The sequence below is a fragment of the Rissa tridactyla genome, chromosome 2 (genome assembly GCF_028500815.1).
Source record: "Rissa tridactyla isolate bRisTri1 chromosome 2, bRisTri1.patW.cur.20221130, whole genome shotgun sequence".
Taxonomy (NCBI): Eukaryota; Metazoa; Chordata; class Aves; order Charadriiformes; family Laridae; genus Rissa; species Rissa tridactyla.
In genome coordinates, this window is record NC_071467.1 from 90,456,040 (window position 1) to 90,472,474 (window position 16,435).

The 16,435-nt window shown below is 42.3% G+C and overlaps 1 protein-coding gene across 2 annotated transcripts; it reads left to right on the top strand.

Annotated features, from left to right (window-relative positions):
* Window positions 1-4,125: 4,125 nt before the first annotated feature.
* On the top strand, window positions 4,126-16,267 carry LOC128905849 (heterochromatin-associated protein MENT-like). 2 transcript variants are annotated; one of them, XM_054192425.1, is made up of 8 exons: window positions 4,126-4,331; window positions 5,890-6,066; window positions 7,196-7,282; window positions 8,867-9,004; window positions 11,057-11,174; window positions 11,735-11,877; window positions 14,395-14,562; window positions 15,313-16,267. In XM_054192425.1, the coding sequence occupies exons 2-8, from the start codon at window positions 5,899-5,901 to the stop codon at window positions 15,712-15,714; spliced, it is 1,224 nt and encodes a 407-aa protein (XP_054048400.1). In that variant the 5' UTR covers window positions 4,126-4,331; window positions 5,890-5,898; the 3' UTR covers window positions 15,715-16,267. The 2 variants fall into 2 exon arrangements, with proteins under 2 accessions (XP_054048400.1, XP_054048401.1); XM_054192426.1 differs by having other exon boundaries at window positions 11,816-11,877.
* Window positions 16,268-16,435: the final 168 nt, after the last annotated feature.

Genomic DNA, 16,435 nt, shown 5'->3' on the forward strand with positions numbered 1-16,435 from the left:
CAACATCAAGGCTGAGTCTCTTCTAGGGAGCAACAAAGACCAGCCCTCCTCCACCTGCATGACGGCTGGCCACCAAAGACTCATCAGGGTGGTAAGCATGTTAATTCTTAGCCTTGTAGCATATTAATCCTATCTCTCTGCTGTGTGTATTCCCAATTACTGGGACATGTAAAAGCAAAAGTTGCCCAAGGAGGTAGGAAGAGTGCCATGCTGAACCAAACAAAAGGCCTTCCCATGCTAATTTTTGTGCATCCCCTCACTCATTCCACACTGCAGGGCCCTGCCAAGCAATACCTCTGACGCTCTCCAAGGAACTATAGCATGGTGTCTGCCAGCTGGTGAGAGCTGCAAAGGGTCAAACAGGCTGGTTTTAGTATCAAGCTGCTCCCAATCTCAGCTTTGCTTGGGCGATGATGCCAAAGAGCACGCCTTCCAGTATAAGACAAACTTGGGATGCAGGTAAAAAGGGTGAAAGAGAAGGAAAGGAATCCATCCAGAGGAGAACACTCGTTAGAGCTCATCTATTCCAAGCAACACTGGAAACTGCTTCATTTGTGCCTCCCTGTACTATTCTCGTGGTAACTAGTGTCTGGCTCTCAAGTCAGGCTAACACAGCCTGAACCACAGAATCGCCCAGGCTAGAAGTGACCACTTGAGCTCATTTGGTCCAACCCCTTATGCAAGCAGGGTCAGCTAGTGCACGTTGCACTCATCTTTCTAAAATACTCAAAGGTAGCCAAATAATAGGTGCTACATGACTGCTTTTCCAAATAACTTCTTTCAAGAAACCCTGGGTTTGTTCTGTATCATCAAAATTTCAGGTCCACAAACTCCTCCTGGAAAGGTCCCAGGACTTTGAAAACTAAAGAAGGAAGTATCTATGGGAAAGTGCTGAGATAAGCCTCAATACAAACACATTGTCAGCATGGACTGCGTGTCACCTAGTGATTCTATGCCTGTCAAGACACATTACATTAACATGCTTTCAGTTTATCCTACAATGAAAGATGGGGCTTCTGTCTCCCAGTGCAAATCTCAGCATCATAAAATAATCCCTGGCACCTCTGTGGTAGCTGACCTCATGACAAGCAGAACTGGCAGACACAGCACAGAATAATAAAAACTGGTGTGCTAGTGTATTGTTAGTATTCAAGACAAGGACACAGAATAAAACCCTCCCTTGCTCTAGAACTGAAATGAAAATGCATCCATAGTTTTTAAGGTTTTGTTCTGCCATCAGTAACAAGCACAAGAAAATCCCTTTAAAAATGTTACAGCCTAGTCCTTTGCAACAGATGTGATATTGGCTCTCATTTTCTTCCTGGAGGACATAGCATTAATCATAGAATCACAGAATGTGTTGGGTTGGAAGGGACCTCTAAAGGTCATCTAGTCCAACCCTCCTACAGTAAACAGGGACATGGTTAACTAGATCAGGTTGCTCAGGTTGCTCAGAGCCTCATCAAGCCTGGCCTTGAATGTCTCCAGGGATGGGGGTTCCACCACCTCTCTGGGCAACCTGTTCCAGTGTCTCACCACCCTCATTGTAAAGAACTTCTTCCTAATGTCTAATCTAAACCTACCCTGCTCTAGTTTAAAACCATTGCCCCTCGTCCTGTCGCTACATGCCCTTGCAAACAGCCCCTCCCCAGCTTTCTTGTAGGCCCCCTTCAGGTACTGGAAGGCTGCTATAAGGTCTCCCCAGAGCCTTCTCTTCTCCAGGCTGAACAACCCCAACTCTCTCAGCCTGTCTTCATAGCAGAGGTGCTCCAGCCCTTTGATCATCTTTGTGGCCCTCCTCTGGACCTGCTCCAACAGGTCCATGTCCTTCTTGTGCTGAGGGCTCCAGAGCTGGACACAGTACTCCACGTGGGGTCTCATGAGAGCAGAGTAGAGAGGCAGGATCACCTCTCTGGATCTGCTGGCCACAGTTCTTTTGATGCCCCCCAGGATGCGATTGGCCTTCTGGGCTGCAAGTGTACACTGTTGGCTCACGTCCGGCTTTTCATCCAGCAGTACCCTCAAGTCCTTTTCCGCAGGGCTGCTCTCTATCATGTCATCCCCCAGCCTGTATTGATAATGAGGATTGTCCCGACCCCAGTGTAGGACCTTGCACTTGGCCTTGTTAAACTTCATGAGGTTTGCTCAGGTCCACCTCTCTAGCCCATCCAGGTCCCTCTGGATGACATCCCATCCCTCTGGCTTGTCGACCGCACCACTCAGCTTGGTGTCTGACACGTCTGAACTGGATTTCCTGCACAATAAAAGTTCATAATTGGACTTAGTCTAGCAATAATTTTAAATTGTGATGATTTTTACTAGATGTAACTGAAAGAAAACTGATCTTCAAGAAATGCCCAAGTAGTCCACTCAGAGTGGACCATTTACAAAGTACAGGTATGGGAGTACAACAATCAAATAGGCAGAAAGATGTAACCTTACACCTACCTTGAGCAAGATGGGGATGAAAGATGGCTTCAAAAAAGGTCAAAATGACTTCAACAGTATGCCGGAGGAAAATGACTGGTTTTATCAAAAGACTTTTTATGACCGTTTGTCCCAGGTCAAGCCATTTGAGGTCAATGTCAGGCCTTGTGATGCTGTGAAACTTTGTTTCTACCATTCCTGTTGCAACAATTCGCTATTTCTTCTCACTATTTCCATCTGGCACAGCAAAACCAAGAACACCTCTTCTTTGGCCAATTTGATCCCCTTTGAAACTGCACTCTCTTACTAAACAGGATCTTGCAGCAGCTGGAATATACCACAAAGAGTGTCTACACAGTTTGGGAACGCTTTCTTCATTTTCCTGTATTTTTGGCCAATCTTTGTAGCTTGTAGTACCACTAACTGTTTCCTTTTATTTTCTTCTCCTATTCATTTAGCTAAAACATAAACAGCAGTTTCAGATACATAGCAGCAAAATTTCTTAAGCACATAACTAAATATAATAGTGTCTAATACACTTCTGAAGCAAGAAAATAAGATGGGTATTTCAGGCACAAAAACTGCACACACTTAAAAACAAAATGCGTGAAAAAAGAGAGGCACAAGTATGAAACCTTGTATGACACACGTACCAGTGGGATTTGAAGTGAATATAAGCACAAAAATGTAATTCTCATTCAAAATACAGACTTGTATTCTTTATACTGATCCTTTTTCTGTATAAGTTAACTACATGCTGGTAATTGGTTTACTCTGCATGTGTCATACTAGTGGGCAGAGGCCGTTCCTAACTAACTATAAACATAGCAGAAAAGACATCATCAGAAAGGAAATCTATCAGTGCAGTGTAAGTCACAAAGATAAAAGCAGAGGAAAACAGTAGAATTGCTAATTACACTGGTTTAAGGTAAAACATTTGTGTACTCGTAACTCCTTTGTATTACACCTTTCCTGATCTCCAATTTTACACATTCTGCTGTCTGGCTCTCTACTCCAATACGACAAACAGTATTCTCAGTAAAAGAAATAATTACAAGCAAAGCTTCCAAGCAGTTTTTCAAGCCAAGCAGTAGATGGTCCAAACTCCCTCAATTCATCACAGAGGAATAATAAGCCCGTACAGTGCAGGGCCTGTAGGTATCTAAAGCACCTTCACCTCCTCTGCTAGAAGCAGCGGTCTCAAAGCAACATTCAGAAGTCCAAAGGAGTCAAGCGTCCGCTCTTATTTCATCACTTATTTTAGGTGACTGTGTAAATACCTTCTGAGCTTCCTTTGTGATCTGCTTTCTGAAACACAAGAGTAAAAATATATATAAAAAAACCAAACAAACAAAAAATAAGGGCTTTATGTGACCTGAGGGCCACAAGTATTCAAATCCTTCCCCTCTCAAATTTGACCACAGGATGAATGAGACTAACAGCCTATTTCAATATTCCCTTTTAGCCATATCTTTGAGATTATTTTCTATTCATCACCCCTGTTTGTTGCATAAAAAGAAAAGGAACCTGTAAAATTATTTCAACATATCCCTTGTCAACGCAGGGTGGTTCAATTCTTTCTGCAATTCCTACTTTTCTGCAGGCCAAACACCAAGGTTGTGAAAGACACCTGTGGGCATACTGGTCTTCACGTTTCAGGATATACACCCACTAACTGTGGCCTTGAATTGAGGAGATCTCTCTCTCTAAGTTCTGAAAGCAGATGATTGAGAGGAGAAGTAGGCAAATGAGGGAACATGCACATTAAGACAAGAAGAGGATGTAGAGAAGAAAAGGGAGGTGCAAACGTTTCTACATTTCCAAGAGTATTCATTGCCTCACAGGCCGCCACGGGTCCTGACTGAAGACAGATCTGAAGACTCTTCTCTCCCTCGGCATTTCAGGTAGTGTAAATATTCATGTCAAAGTAACTAGCTCTACTTTGGAAGTCCTAAAAATTCATGTTAAATTCTTTGGAACTGAGAGGTTAAATGATAGTGTAAAAGTCATGCAGGGGAAGGGAGTGCTCATTCTTTAGTACAAAGTGTAGCCCTTGGAAAAATCCAGTGCCAAGGCACAGTGGTAAGAATGCAAGCCCAGGCTGGGCAAAACCTATGCAGCCTGGGAGGGCAGAAAGTTTCTTTCCTCACCTGTAGGAAGGATGCCTTAATCACCAGCCTACCAGTCGATTTAGGATGGAGGACTGAGAACGGGCTGCAGGAGAGAATATACTTCTGATCCTGGAACTGAACACATAAGACAGCATGACTCTGTAGCAGTGTTTTGGATGCTCACGATGGTGTGTATTGGTTCAAGCCTCTGCTTTTTTAATATCCAATAACTACTGGATCAGTCATCCATACTTTTCCTTTCTGAGATGATCGGAGTGGCTAGTAGACCAGTGAACCTCACAGAAACACACATGTTCTCTCTCTCAAGCCTGAGAAATGCTTGATTGCTCCGTGCAGATTCAGTTCGGGTACTCTCTGGGAACAGGAGATGGGGATGTCAGTTTGCAATTCTTCAGGCAAAAACGTTCAGCTCAGGCCTGTTCCCTAGATATGCTCTAGGAGTATCAGCCTCTCCAGGTCCAGCAGTAAGAGAGATCTGATCTGAAGGTTCTCAAAATGCTTAGGTATGAGGTAGGCTGCAGAATATTCACCTCTAAAGAGCTCCTGAGAATGCTTCAAAGCAGTTGTGGAGCCCTGGGAAGCTTTGAAATCAAAACTCGAGGATCCCAGAGACTCTGTGAATCTCTAACACTGCATGGCAGCTGGCTTTGAGGACTGCAGTTTTTCATTCAAGCATATAAATTGTGGGTGAAGATAGATTTAAATGTCTGGTTGCTTTTGTTGATCTAATGCTTAATCTTTCACCTGATGCCATCTTACACTAACTTTAGTACATGTTTTAGTAGTCCTTATACTAGTGAAAACAATAGAAATTTCTGAGTTTATCTAATATTCATCAATTAAGTTGATGAATTATTAAATTGATCTAAAATATGCTAATAAGAAGCACAGGTTTGTTCTGGATCCACACATGGAAAATCAGTTCTCATGAATTCATCATGCTTTTTTTCAGCAGAAATAATAGCATAGGAAGTTTAAAGAAACAGAAAAAAGCTCAAAGCAGCTCAGTGAGAAATGATTCTGTTTCACTCCCACAGAATTAAAGAATAATTCTATGAAACTTCAGCAAATGGGGTTTTGAAACAAGTTTGGCCTGTGAAAACATTTCTAGCTCATCTGATGAGGAATGAATAAAAAAGCTGAGGACATGGAGGAGTGATGGAGAAGGGAAAAATAATACAGGTCTTAAAAACAGACCTACTAGGGAGTGTACTTGGTCTCTGCAGTATTTTACCCACTACAGGGACGCAATCTCCCACTAGCAGCTTTGTAGTTTTAAAAAGAAGTGAAGAAGCAGTCATCACCTCTCTCTGACACTCATTTGTCTCAGGCTGTATCAATGGAGTCTCTCTCAGTGTCAACGAACAGCTTCACTTTGGACCTTTACAAGAAGCTGAATGAAACTTCCAAAGGCCAAAACATTTTCTTTTCTCCTTGGAGTATTGCAACTGCTCTCGCCATGGTCTACCTGGGTGCAAAAGGTGACACTGCAACCCAGATGGCTGAGGTAAGTTCTGAAATTAGCACTATATCACCTTATATATAAAGGAATATATAATATTATATATAAAGGAACCACCTTTAGGTGGTTCCCACATAAATTGCATTATTCTTTTGCGTATGGGGAATAAGAAAGGAACAACATGGGAGAACAGTGACCTGCCATAATGTTAGGCCCAGGAAATAACCACACTCACGCTGTTGGCAGTCCTCTAGGTCACTGTTCTTCCTCTTGAGTTCCAAGATCTCCCTGCTCTGCACTACCCCTACATTTAGCTTACATTTACAGTTCCCAGAGCATTGCAAGTGGTCTGCCAGAGGGAAGTTATTGACATTAGAGACTACTGCAGGTCTTGCTTGGAACTCTACCTTCTATTTTAACAGTCTTCTGAACAGAATAATTCACCCGATACAGTGCTCAAATAGTAATAAAGAGACAGCTTTAATAGCAAAATTAATAAGGAGCTAAGATAATCTAGAAAAAGTAGTGCCAGGGATAAAATCACTGTTTCTAGACCCCAGATGGTTCTTGAAGCAGTGTATCTGATTTCTCACACTGCATACCAAAGTTAGTAAGCTCTTCTGAACATGTGCTGGGGTGCACAGGAGCAGTACAAATACCTTTGCTTGTGACACAGTTGGTCACTAAATAAGGTAATCCTCCCACAAATAACAGAGACATACTAGTACTGAAAATACTATCTTATTTATGGCCGCTTTAGCAGAAGTTTTCAGTCTCGTACTCTTTTAGGTTACATTAAATGTAAAATTTTACATTTCTGTCACAGTAGTAAGGCTCTGAAGTGCACTCTGCTCTTTGTTGTGCTTGGTCGTGATCCGAAAATAAATTCCATGTAGCCAAGCATGAACTAAACATTTATCTAAATAAATTCATATTTGAGCCATAATATTGATCTGTTATTAAGCGCTAAATGCGACTACAATCTATATAATAATGATAAAGTTTTAGACACTAAATCAAGACTAAGGTCTTGTCCTCAGTAACTTTTAATAGATTAACCGTCATTGGGCATGACTGGTGAATTACCATAGAAAACTAACATAATTACATAAGACTTGAGCACATTTATCTTCAAAAAACAAACTGTCTTTATGAACATTTATCATCATCACAGGTTCTTCATTTTAACCAGACTGCAGGAGAAGAAGGTTCGCCTGAGACAACAAGGCTTTCTCAGAGGAGACCAAAGAAAAGAAAGCTGGTATTTATTACAACAGAAGAATCAGATTAAAAAAAAAAATCTCTCAGAAAGGGATAGTTCATCACAACTACTGCTTTAGCCTTCAGTCTATATCTACTGTCTCACTTCAGGAAGAACTCTATACAGAAAAAGTGAACAAGCAGATTTTTTACCATAAAACTCATGAACACAGGCCTTCAAAAGCAGAAGAGACACTAATAGCATTTTGATTTGCCCTAATACTGTCTTACTTGGTTTTAGCTAGTCTATGGCAATAGCAACAAATCAATTGTCCCAACGTGCTTAGGACAATTCTATCTCTTATCAGCTTCAAGGTATTTCTTTCTGTAGTGAAAAACATTCACACCTTACTCCAGCCCTACCCAAAAAACTCCCTTCCACCCTTTTCATGCATGGACACATCAGGGAAACAAAACTCTCCTTTAAGCTAATGCATGCCGATTCATCCTTGTTCATCGGCTCCCCAGTGACTTGCCACCAGGAGGAACTACCGAGATCTTTTTCATCAAATGAACTCCCTAAACACCGAAAGGCTTGTAAACTCAAACAAGCCATGTTTCTTTATCACAGAAACATAAAGAAAGCTCAAAGAAACTAGATTAGATAAACTGGAAACAAAAGGAGGGAAGAGGTTATATCAGTCTCTCCCTAGATGGTGAGGGATGAATCTTCAAGATGAATCATTACATCCATATTCATTTTAGCAACTCACTGACTTTCTGAGTTGTAGCAAAGTCTGCCTAATCTGGTCCTTCAGACATTTCCCTCCATGACCTCTTCAGTCTGTTCCCACCCCCATGCAAACCCCAACCTCTGCTATTCTGTGTCCTCTGGATACCAAATTCTTTCCTAGGTGTCCTTCCTAGCAGCCCACATCTCAGCACGAGTGAGAAAAGACTAGAGCAAGGAATGCCACCTGACCAACCTCATGACAAGTCACCATGCGTCAGAGGCACAGACTCTTGGTGTCTCACGTGCAGGGCATGGTATACACCATGGAGAAGCAGACTGCACCCAAGCAGCTGGTGGGGAGCAGCTAACAGGTAGCAGCTTATTCTTCCATTAGTGAAGCAACAGCTGGCAACAGCTGGCAAGCAAGGTCATGCTCCCTAAAACCATCAACATTGACACCCAGGACAAACTCCCTCCAAAATCCAAACAGCAACAGCAAAATTCATGTGAAACTGAGAAAATCTGGATAGTTGGGAAGTCCATCATGCCCTGACATTAGTGCCTGTCAGAACAGAGCACCTCCTCAAAAGCTGCCAGGCTGCATTGATGGGTCCTCATGAAACTGAAAACTAGGCCTCACCATGACTGAAATGAGGAGATTAAACTTCCTGGGTGCACCACCAGCTAATGTCCCCAAAGGCCTACACAGCACTGCAGAAACAGACCATTGCCCTACTGATAGAAAACAATTTGTCCAGTTATACATAGTGCTGCAAACACGTAACACACTCAAAAAAGAGCTCCATCCCCTGAAATTCATTTTTAATTAAAATAAACTGGGCATTTTAAACAACCAAAGCAGGTGCAACACTTCAGACAGAAAAAAAATATTAATTGGTGTCTCTTTCCAAGGATCCTGAGCACAAGCAAGCTGAAAACATCCACTCTGGCTTTAAAGAGCTCCTGTCTGCCATCAACAAACCCAGAAGCACCTACCTGCTGAAGAGTGCCAACCGACTGTATGAGGAAAAGACCTACCCATTACTGCCCGTGAGTTGTACACTTTTACTCAGAATATTTTGACATTGAGAGGGATTTTCAACAGAGATGATAAAAATTTTCCAAATGATAGCACTGTGGTTTCCGTGAGAACACGAGGACAGCCATACGGGGCTAGCCTTCTGCAGATAAGAGGTTCATTTGCCTCCAACAGAGGTCAACAGTTTAGGAAGTGTATGAGAACAAGGCAGGCTGTGTAGTGATGCTTCTCCAGAATTCGCTCTGGTCATCAAGCAATCTGCAGCTCAGGAACTTCCTGAACCAGATGGCATGTCTACTTAATAGACCTTGATAAGCCATTCTTTCAGAAATTTGCAGGCTTGTCTTTTGAATCTACCGCAATCCTCAGCACCAGGAGTTCCACAGCTGAATTATACGCTGTAGGAAGCACCTGTGTCTTTTGAGCCTGCTACCTGTTGGCATCGTTATTGGTTTGTTTTTCCTCTAAAGGAAGCTTCTCCATTATCTCTGGCCATCCTCGTCCCCTGTCTCTGTGTCTTTTATACTCCAGCGTTCCTGAGACTGGAGAGGCCAGAGAGAACTCAGACTATGCACATTTTACAGAGTGCCACTCTAATATTCTCTCTTTGGCTCCCTACTCCTTTCTTTGTAGCTCTTAAATTTGTATTTGCCTTTTTGGCCGCTATTGGGTGGATTTTTTTCATGCAACTGTTCATTACAGCTTCAATACCTCATTCCTAAACAGTGATGATCACTTTCTATGCATTACACTTCACTGGATTATTTACAAATTTTATTTTAATGTAAACATTTAGACCACGATTTTATCCTTAGACCTTATTTAAGGTCTCAGACCTGAAGATTATTTAAGAATAAATACTTTAGCACAGACCCCTGTGCTACTCCAGTAGTAATACCCTTCACTGTGAACACTATTTCCTCTTACTCTTGGTTTCCAGTCTTTTAAGCACTGGGCACTGACTAAGCACTGACCTATCTCTGTAGTCCCATGGATCCTCAGCCTTTGGTGAGAAGTCGTACAAAATGCCTTTTGGTAATCAAAATAGACTGTAATGGCTCAAACTTCTTACCCACGCATTTCCTGACACCTTCAAAATACTCCAACAGATTTGTGATTTAGGACTTGCTATTATAAAATGCTGTTGACACTCCTCCGATTCATCACATTTACCCATATGCCCACTAGACCTATTTTATTCATTTACCTGTAATTACATGTAATTACGTGTATCTTTGAAATCTTTTTTAAAACTGACGACGTATTAATCATGTTCCGGTTTCTTGGAAGGTGATTTTAAATGAGATTGCTGTTCTCTGATCTTGGAGTTTGTTTTGATCTCCTAATTAGTAATTTGTCGTCCTGAGTGCTTACTGCTCATTTTCTCCACAATCTCATGTACCCATGCTTTACAGAGAATCTAAAGAATTTCCTGCTGGGTATTTCCATGAACTGTTTCACAGCAGACAGCAATGCAAACATTAATTCTGCTTTTCTGACATGACTTTATTCTGCCAGAACATTTGCTTTATACCTGATCCTCTGTTTTCCTCACAAACTCTTGGCAGGTTTCTCGCCTCTGAAACAAACTAAAAGCCTTGTTTCAACTTTATATGAGACTATTGGTTGGACTAGGTGATCTGAAACGTCCCTTTCAACCTAGGCAATTCTATAAGTCTATGGTTCTATGATTCTATTCTTCCCTCTTGTACATCGTCAAGGAGGAAAAAAGTATCTAAATGATATGTCATTTTGAAAAATTTTAAAAAATTGTGAAGAATGTTTGTTTCAGGGGATATTTCAAAATTACAAATTTGCACTTCAGATTGCAAACACAAAACATTGAAGTATCAGTTTCCTTGAGACTGAAGTCTGATCATTCCTTACTTAATATTTAGCATAGATTATGTCAGTTATTTTAAGGGTTATCCCATTTCAAACAAATTATCTTTTCTTCAATTATGTATTAGCAGATTGTACCATCTGTTGAAGTGATTATTTCTAACATTTGTAGAACTCAAATTTAACTAAATAAGCATACATTTTCCAATGCTATCTTTCAGAAATTCTTACAGCTCATTACAAGCTATTACAATGCAAAGCCACAAGCTGTAAACTTTAAGACAGCTGCAGAACAAGCCAGAACACTGATCAATTCGTGGGTTGAAAATGAAACTGAGAGTAAGTACCACTCGGATGGCTTTTTTCTTGTTTCACTTTCAAATAATTTGTATTTCCACATTTATTGCTCTTGCAGCCAAGGATCCATAAAAGATGGAAACTGAGGGGAGGTGATGAGAAAAGTGCTGTTAAATAGCTTGAAGCACGCCTCTCTCCAAACCTCACTGCTGCTCCTTACAAGGTCCTTCCCTTGACTCTTTGTGCCGCAGCCTCTTCTGAATTATTTTTCTTTAGCGGGAGGCACAGCTAGATACTGAGTGGCTCTTCTCTGATTAGTGAGGGTTTTACTTCTGCAGTCTTCAGCTGCATGCAACCAGCTTCACAGAACTTCCAAGCTATTCCACTTTACCCACTTCCCAATGCCATTTACTACCGAAATTGCAGAAAAAAAAAATACAGAGCCATTTTTACCATATGTATACCATGAAAAATGTACAGTAAAAAAAATATCCCAAATGCAAACATTTTTGTTAGATAGGTAGGCACAAAGGCGGCACAATTAAAATTGGCAAGTTACACAGTCACACTAGAATAACAGTCCTATTTGTCCGATTTCGAAGGGAAAATCCAGGATCTGCTGCCTGCAGGATCTCTCAATTCTCGCACTGTATTGGTCTTAGTAAATGCCATTTATTTCAAAGGAAACTGGGAAAAGAAATTTCTGGAGAAAAATACTTCTGAGAGGCCCTTCAGACTGAGCAAGGTAAATTCCTTTCCTATATGCCTATTGTCATATGTCAATACGTCTATTACTGAAGAGCAAGATACCTCTAAATATTTCACCTGCATTTCGTATGCCACTGCAACACTACTCATAGCTGGACACATGGCATAAACTCAGTGAGAACAGAAATTGTGAAAACAAGTCAGCGTTATTTTATTTACACATACCCAAGAGAGTAAGATTTTCACTTTAATTAATAGCTGTTCAGTATCAAAACACTTGAGAACACCATGGTTAAGTAAGAAGAAATTTCTCTAAGTACCAAGGTCCCATCTTCAAAAGGGACTGAGTTGCTTTTGAGAGCACTGCTTATACGTTTCTTCTCTGCTTTTGAGATACAGTCTGTACTCTGAGTTCAACGAAACTGAACCAACTGTTCTTTCCTCACGCAGCCTGGGTGTTGCCTAAAACCTCAGAGGGAATTTTCACAGGCGTTCGTCATTTTAGCCGAGTGTGTGAGGGTGATGTATTCAGTATAAGCTGAGGGCACGCTATTGAGCTAACAGTATTTAAACGATCATGCCCTGACAATTCACAGTAGCTGACTGCATGCATATTTTTGGACTGTGTCAAAGACAAGCAAAATTGTTTGTCAATGGAAGCATATGTCTTGTTTGACATAGATTACAAGTGCAAACATCTTTTGTATGCCAGACAATTTGAAGCGATTGTGTCGATGACGTGAGTGTGTATCTGAAACCTACAACATGACACGTTTTAGAATCTGTCATGGTACATGGTTGTGGTGGGCTGACCTTGGCTGGCTGACAGGTGCCCACCAAGCTGCTCTATCACTCCCCCTTTCTCAACAGGACAGCAGGAGAAAAAGAGGACAAAAAGCTCATGGGTCGAGACAAGGACTGGGAGATCATTTACCAATTACCATCATGGGGAAAACAGACTGGACTTAGGGAAATTAATTTAATTTATTACCAATTAACCAGAGCAGGATAATGAGATATAACACCAAATATAAAGCACCTTTCCCCGACCCCTCCATTCTTCCCAGGCTCAACTTCACTCGCAACTCTTCTACCTATCCCCCAAAGCAGCACAGGGGAACAGGGAAGGGGGCTTGTGGTCAATTCATAACACTGTGTCTCTTCTGCTCCTTCCTCTTCACACTCTTCTCCTGCTTCACTGTGGGGTCCCACCCACAGGATACAGTCCTTCATGTCCAACGTGGGTCCTTCCCATGGGCTGCTTCCCTTCAACAACTGCTCCAGCATGGGTCCTTACCATGGGGTACAGTCCTTTAGGAATGGACTGCTCCAGTGTGGGTCCCCTGCAGGGTCACGGGTCCTGCCAGTAAACCTGCTCCTGAGTGGGCTCCTCTCCACGGGGTCACAGGTCCTTCCTGCATGGGCTCTCCCCATGTTGCAGCATCCTTCAGGGCACATCCACCTGTTCTAGCATGGGGTCCTCCATGGGCTGCACGGTGGATATCTGCGCCACCATGGTCTTCACCACAGGCTGCATGGGAATCTCTGCTCCAGCACCTGGGGCATGCCCTCTCCCTTCTTCCACACTAACCCTGGTGTCTGCAAAGTTGTTTCTCTCACATTTTCTCTCTCTTCTCTTCCAGTTGCTGTTGTGCAGCAGTTTTTACCCTCTCTTAAATATGTTACCACAGAGGCGCTACCAAAGTCACTGACTGGCTCGGCTTTGGCCAGTGGCGGGTCCATCTTGGAGCTGGCTAGAGCTGGCTCTGCCTGACATGGAAGCAGTTTCTGATGTTTCCTCACAGAAGTCATCCCTGAAGCCCTCCCTCCCGCTACCAAAACCTTGCCATGTAAACCCAATACATGGGTATGCAGAGAGGGTTTAATTCACAGGGTACCTGATACAAAGCCTGCAAACAGATAAACTTTTGCACTTAAATGTAACTCAAATGTAAAGGATAGTGGACATACTAGTAAAGGCCCCATGAACATAATAGAGCACAGAATTCAGAAGACTATTGGGTAATCCAATTTCAGCTGGTAATCTGGTGCTCTATGGTTTGGGGAAGAGCAAAAGCCAGCATAGGTCACAGAAAATTGTTCAGAGGCAAAGTGAGACAATCAGTATTGGCTGGAAGTATAAAATAGGCAAAGGAGTTGATGGCATCCAGGGGAAGAAAGTAAACCTTTTTTTCCCCCCAGTCAAGGTCCTCACTCCAAAAATATAGTATTTGGGAGAAAACATGAAACACTTATAGTAGTTACTTGCTATCAAAGCTAACTCCTTTGTTTTAAAATGAGAATTATATTACGCATGATTCAGTCAGCAGATAGATACCGCATGTGTCTATGCCAATTTTTTTTAAAGATCCTAATGACTTTGAAAAGGGGTTGTTTGTGATACTGTCCAAAGGAAAGGACACTGAGTATGCAAATGCTGCTGAGTCTTGTAGTTGTTTACAAATTTTTGTTTTCAGTTCTATGAAGCAAGTAGTCTTTATCATCCATTTTAAGGAATGAAGTAACACTTTTTTATGTCTGAATTTTTTCACAGACCAAGACTAAATCAGTACAGATGATGTTTCTGAGAGATACATTTTTGATATTCCATGAAACAACCATGAAGTTCAAAATCATTGAGCTGCCATACATGGAAAATGAACTCAGCATGTTCATTCTCCTACCAGATGACATCAATGATAACACCACCGGTCTGGAACTGGTAAAACCAACCTACTGTTGCATCACATACACTATGACACAGTAACAGAAACAGATGAAAACAGCAAGGAAGAACAAGCTTCAAAATCACGGCAGAATAGGTTCTGACGTGTGCATACTTTGTTTCATAAAGTATAACACCATGACTTCTCAGCTTAGGATTCAGGGCATATGATGACATTGCAAACACAGTGTTTTACTTAGGGGTACACCTAAAAAGTCTGTCCATACAACTGTCTTTGCCTATTTTCTGTCCCCTTTTCTATTGCTGAAAAAGCACAAGGAAAGCAAGGACCAAATCTGAATCACTGTGCCCTGGAGTTATCTTCTTCTGAGGGCTGTATTAATTCATTTTATGACATTTGCAGTCTGGATTTGCACCTGATATTTTGCAGTGAGGCTTCTCAAAATAAGTGCTGACTACCCTGACCCAGAAGGTATCAACAGCCACTCATGACCACGCCAGGAACAGTTTCAGATTCTAAACAGATCAGGGCAACAATCTTTTTATTTGTACCTGAGGTACCGTGCATTCCAGTTATTTACCACTTCTAAGAGAAAAGTCATCCATATACTCACATAGCAAGTGCCTATTAGTATCGTTATGAGTCACATATTGCAAAAAAGCAAGACACTTCACAACAGAAAAAAAAAAATAATGAACTACTCTGACAGTTCAGGCCTATACCCCACTGCCTTTAAGGAAACAGGGTTTAATCAGTCACTGACAGCCCGATGTCACTCATTGCAGGTGGAAAGAGAGCTGACCTATGGGAAACTTGCTGAATGGACCAGATCAGACAACATGATAAAAGCTGAAGTGGATCTGTACCTGCCCAAGTTGAAGGTGGAAGAGAATTATGACCTTAAATCCACTTTGAGCAGAATGGGGATACGAAATGCTTTTGACCCCGTTCAGGCCGATTTCACAGGGATGTCAGCTAAGAAGGATCTTTTCATCTCAGAAATTATTCACAAAGCTTTTGTGGAGGTCAACGAAGAAGGTACCGAGGCAGCAGCTGCCACAGGTGTCCTGGTGCTCAGATCAAAAACACCAACGATGACTTTTAAAGCTGACCACCCTTTCCTCTTCTTCATCAAACACAACAAATCTCAAACCATCCTCTTCTTTGGCAGACTCTGCTCACCCTAGTCAGAGTTACTCCTTGCCCTGCAGGGTAGGAGACACTCGCTTGCCAGCTCAGAGGCAAATGCCAAAACCTGAAACTCCTGCTGCAACTGGGGGGAGCGGGACCTGAACCCTTTCTCCGTCAGACCATGCACCCCAGGGCCTGAGGCACAGCTCCTCCTGCGCTTCTCTCCTGCTCTGAAGGGACAACCACGGCAGTGGGGAGTGCACAACGCCCTGCATCCATAGAGCAATCCTGGCTGTCATTCAGACCAGAACATCAAGGGTAGCTCTGTGCCCTAACTGTTATTAGCTATGGCATTTCTATTCCTTTCCCTCACAGCGGTGTGTACAAATGCATGCTAACGCAGGGCCCCTCCTCGCCCTCATGACTAGAACCACCGATTCTGGAGTGATCTTAGCACTTTCTCCCACCCCACAGCAGACAGACCCAGCTCCTGTTTAGCCCTCCATTAGGTCCTTGCTTCACAGCTGGAGGCAGACTGTCCCCGCCCACTGCCTGCCGCCATTCTCTTGCCTTCCTTCCACATCCCACCTGTAAGCTCAACTGGCTTCACATCACTCTGATTCCTTTAAATAAAAATTAAAAAATACACTTTTATAAGGGCTATTTGTCTCACTCAGAGCCTCAGGTGCATGAAGAGGAGGCCAAGCCCATACAGTCTCTGGCTGCAGCACCTCCTCACTTTCATTCAAAACAACCCCCACTTCAAAAATAATTATT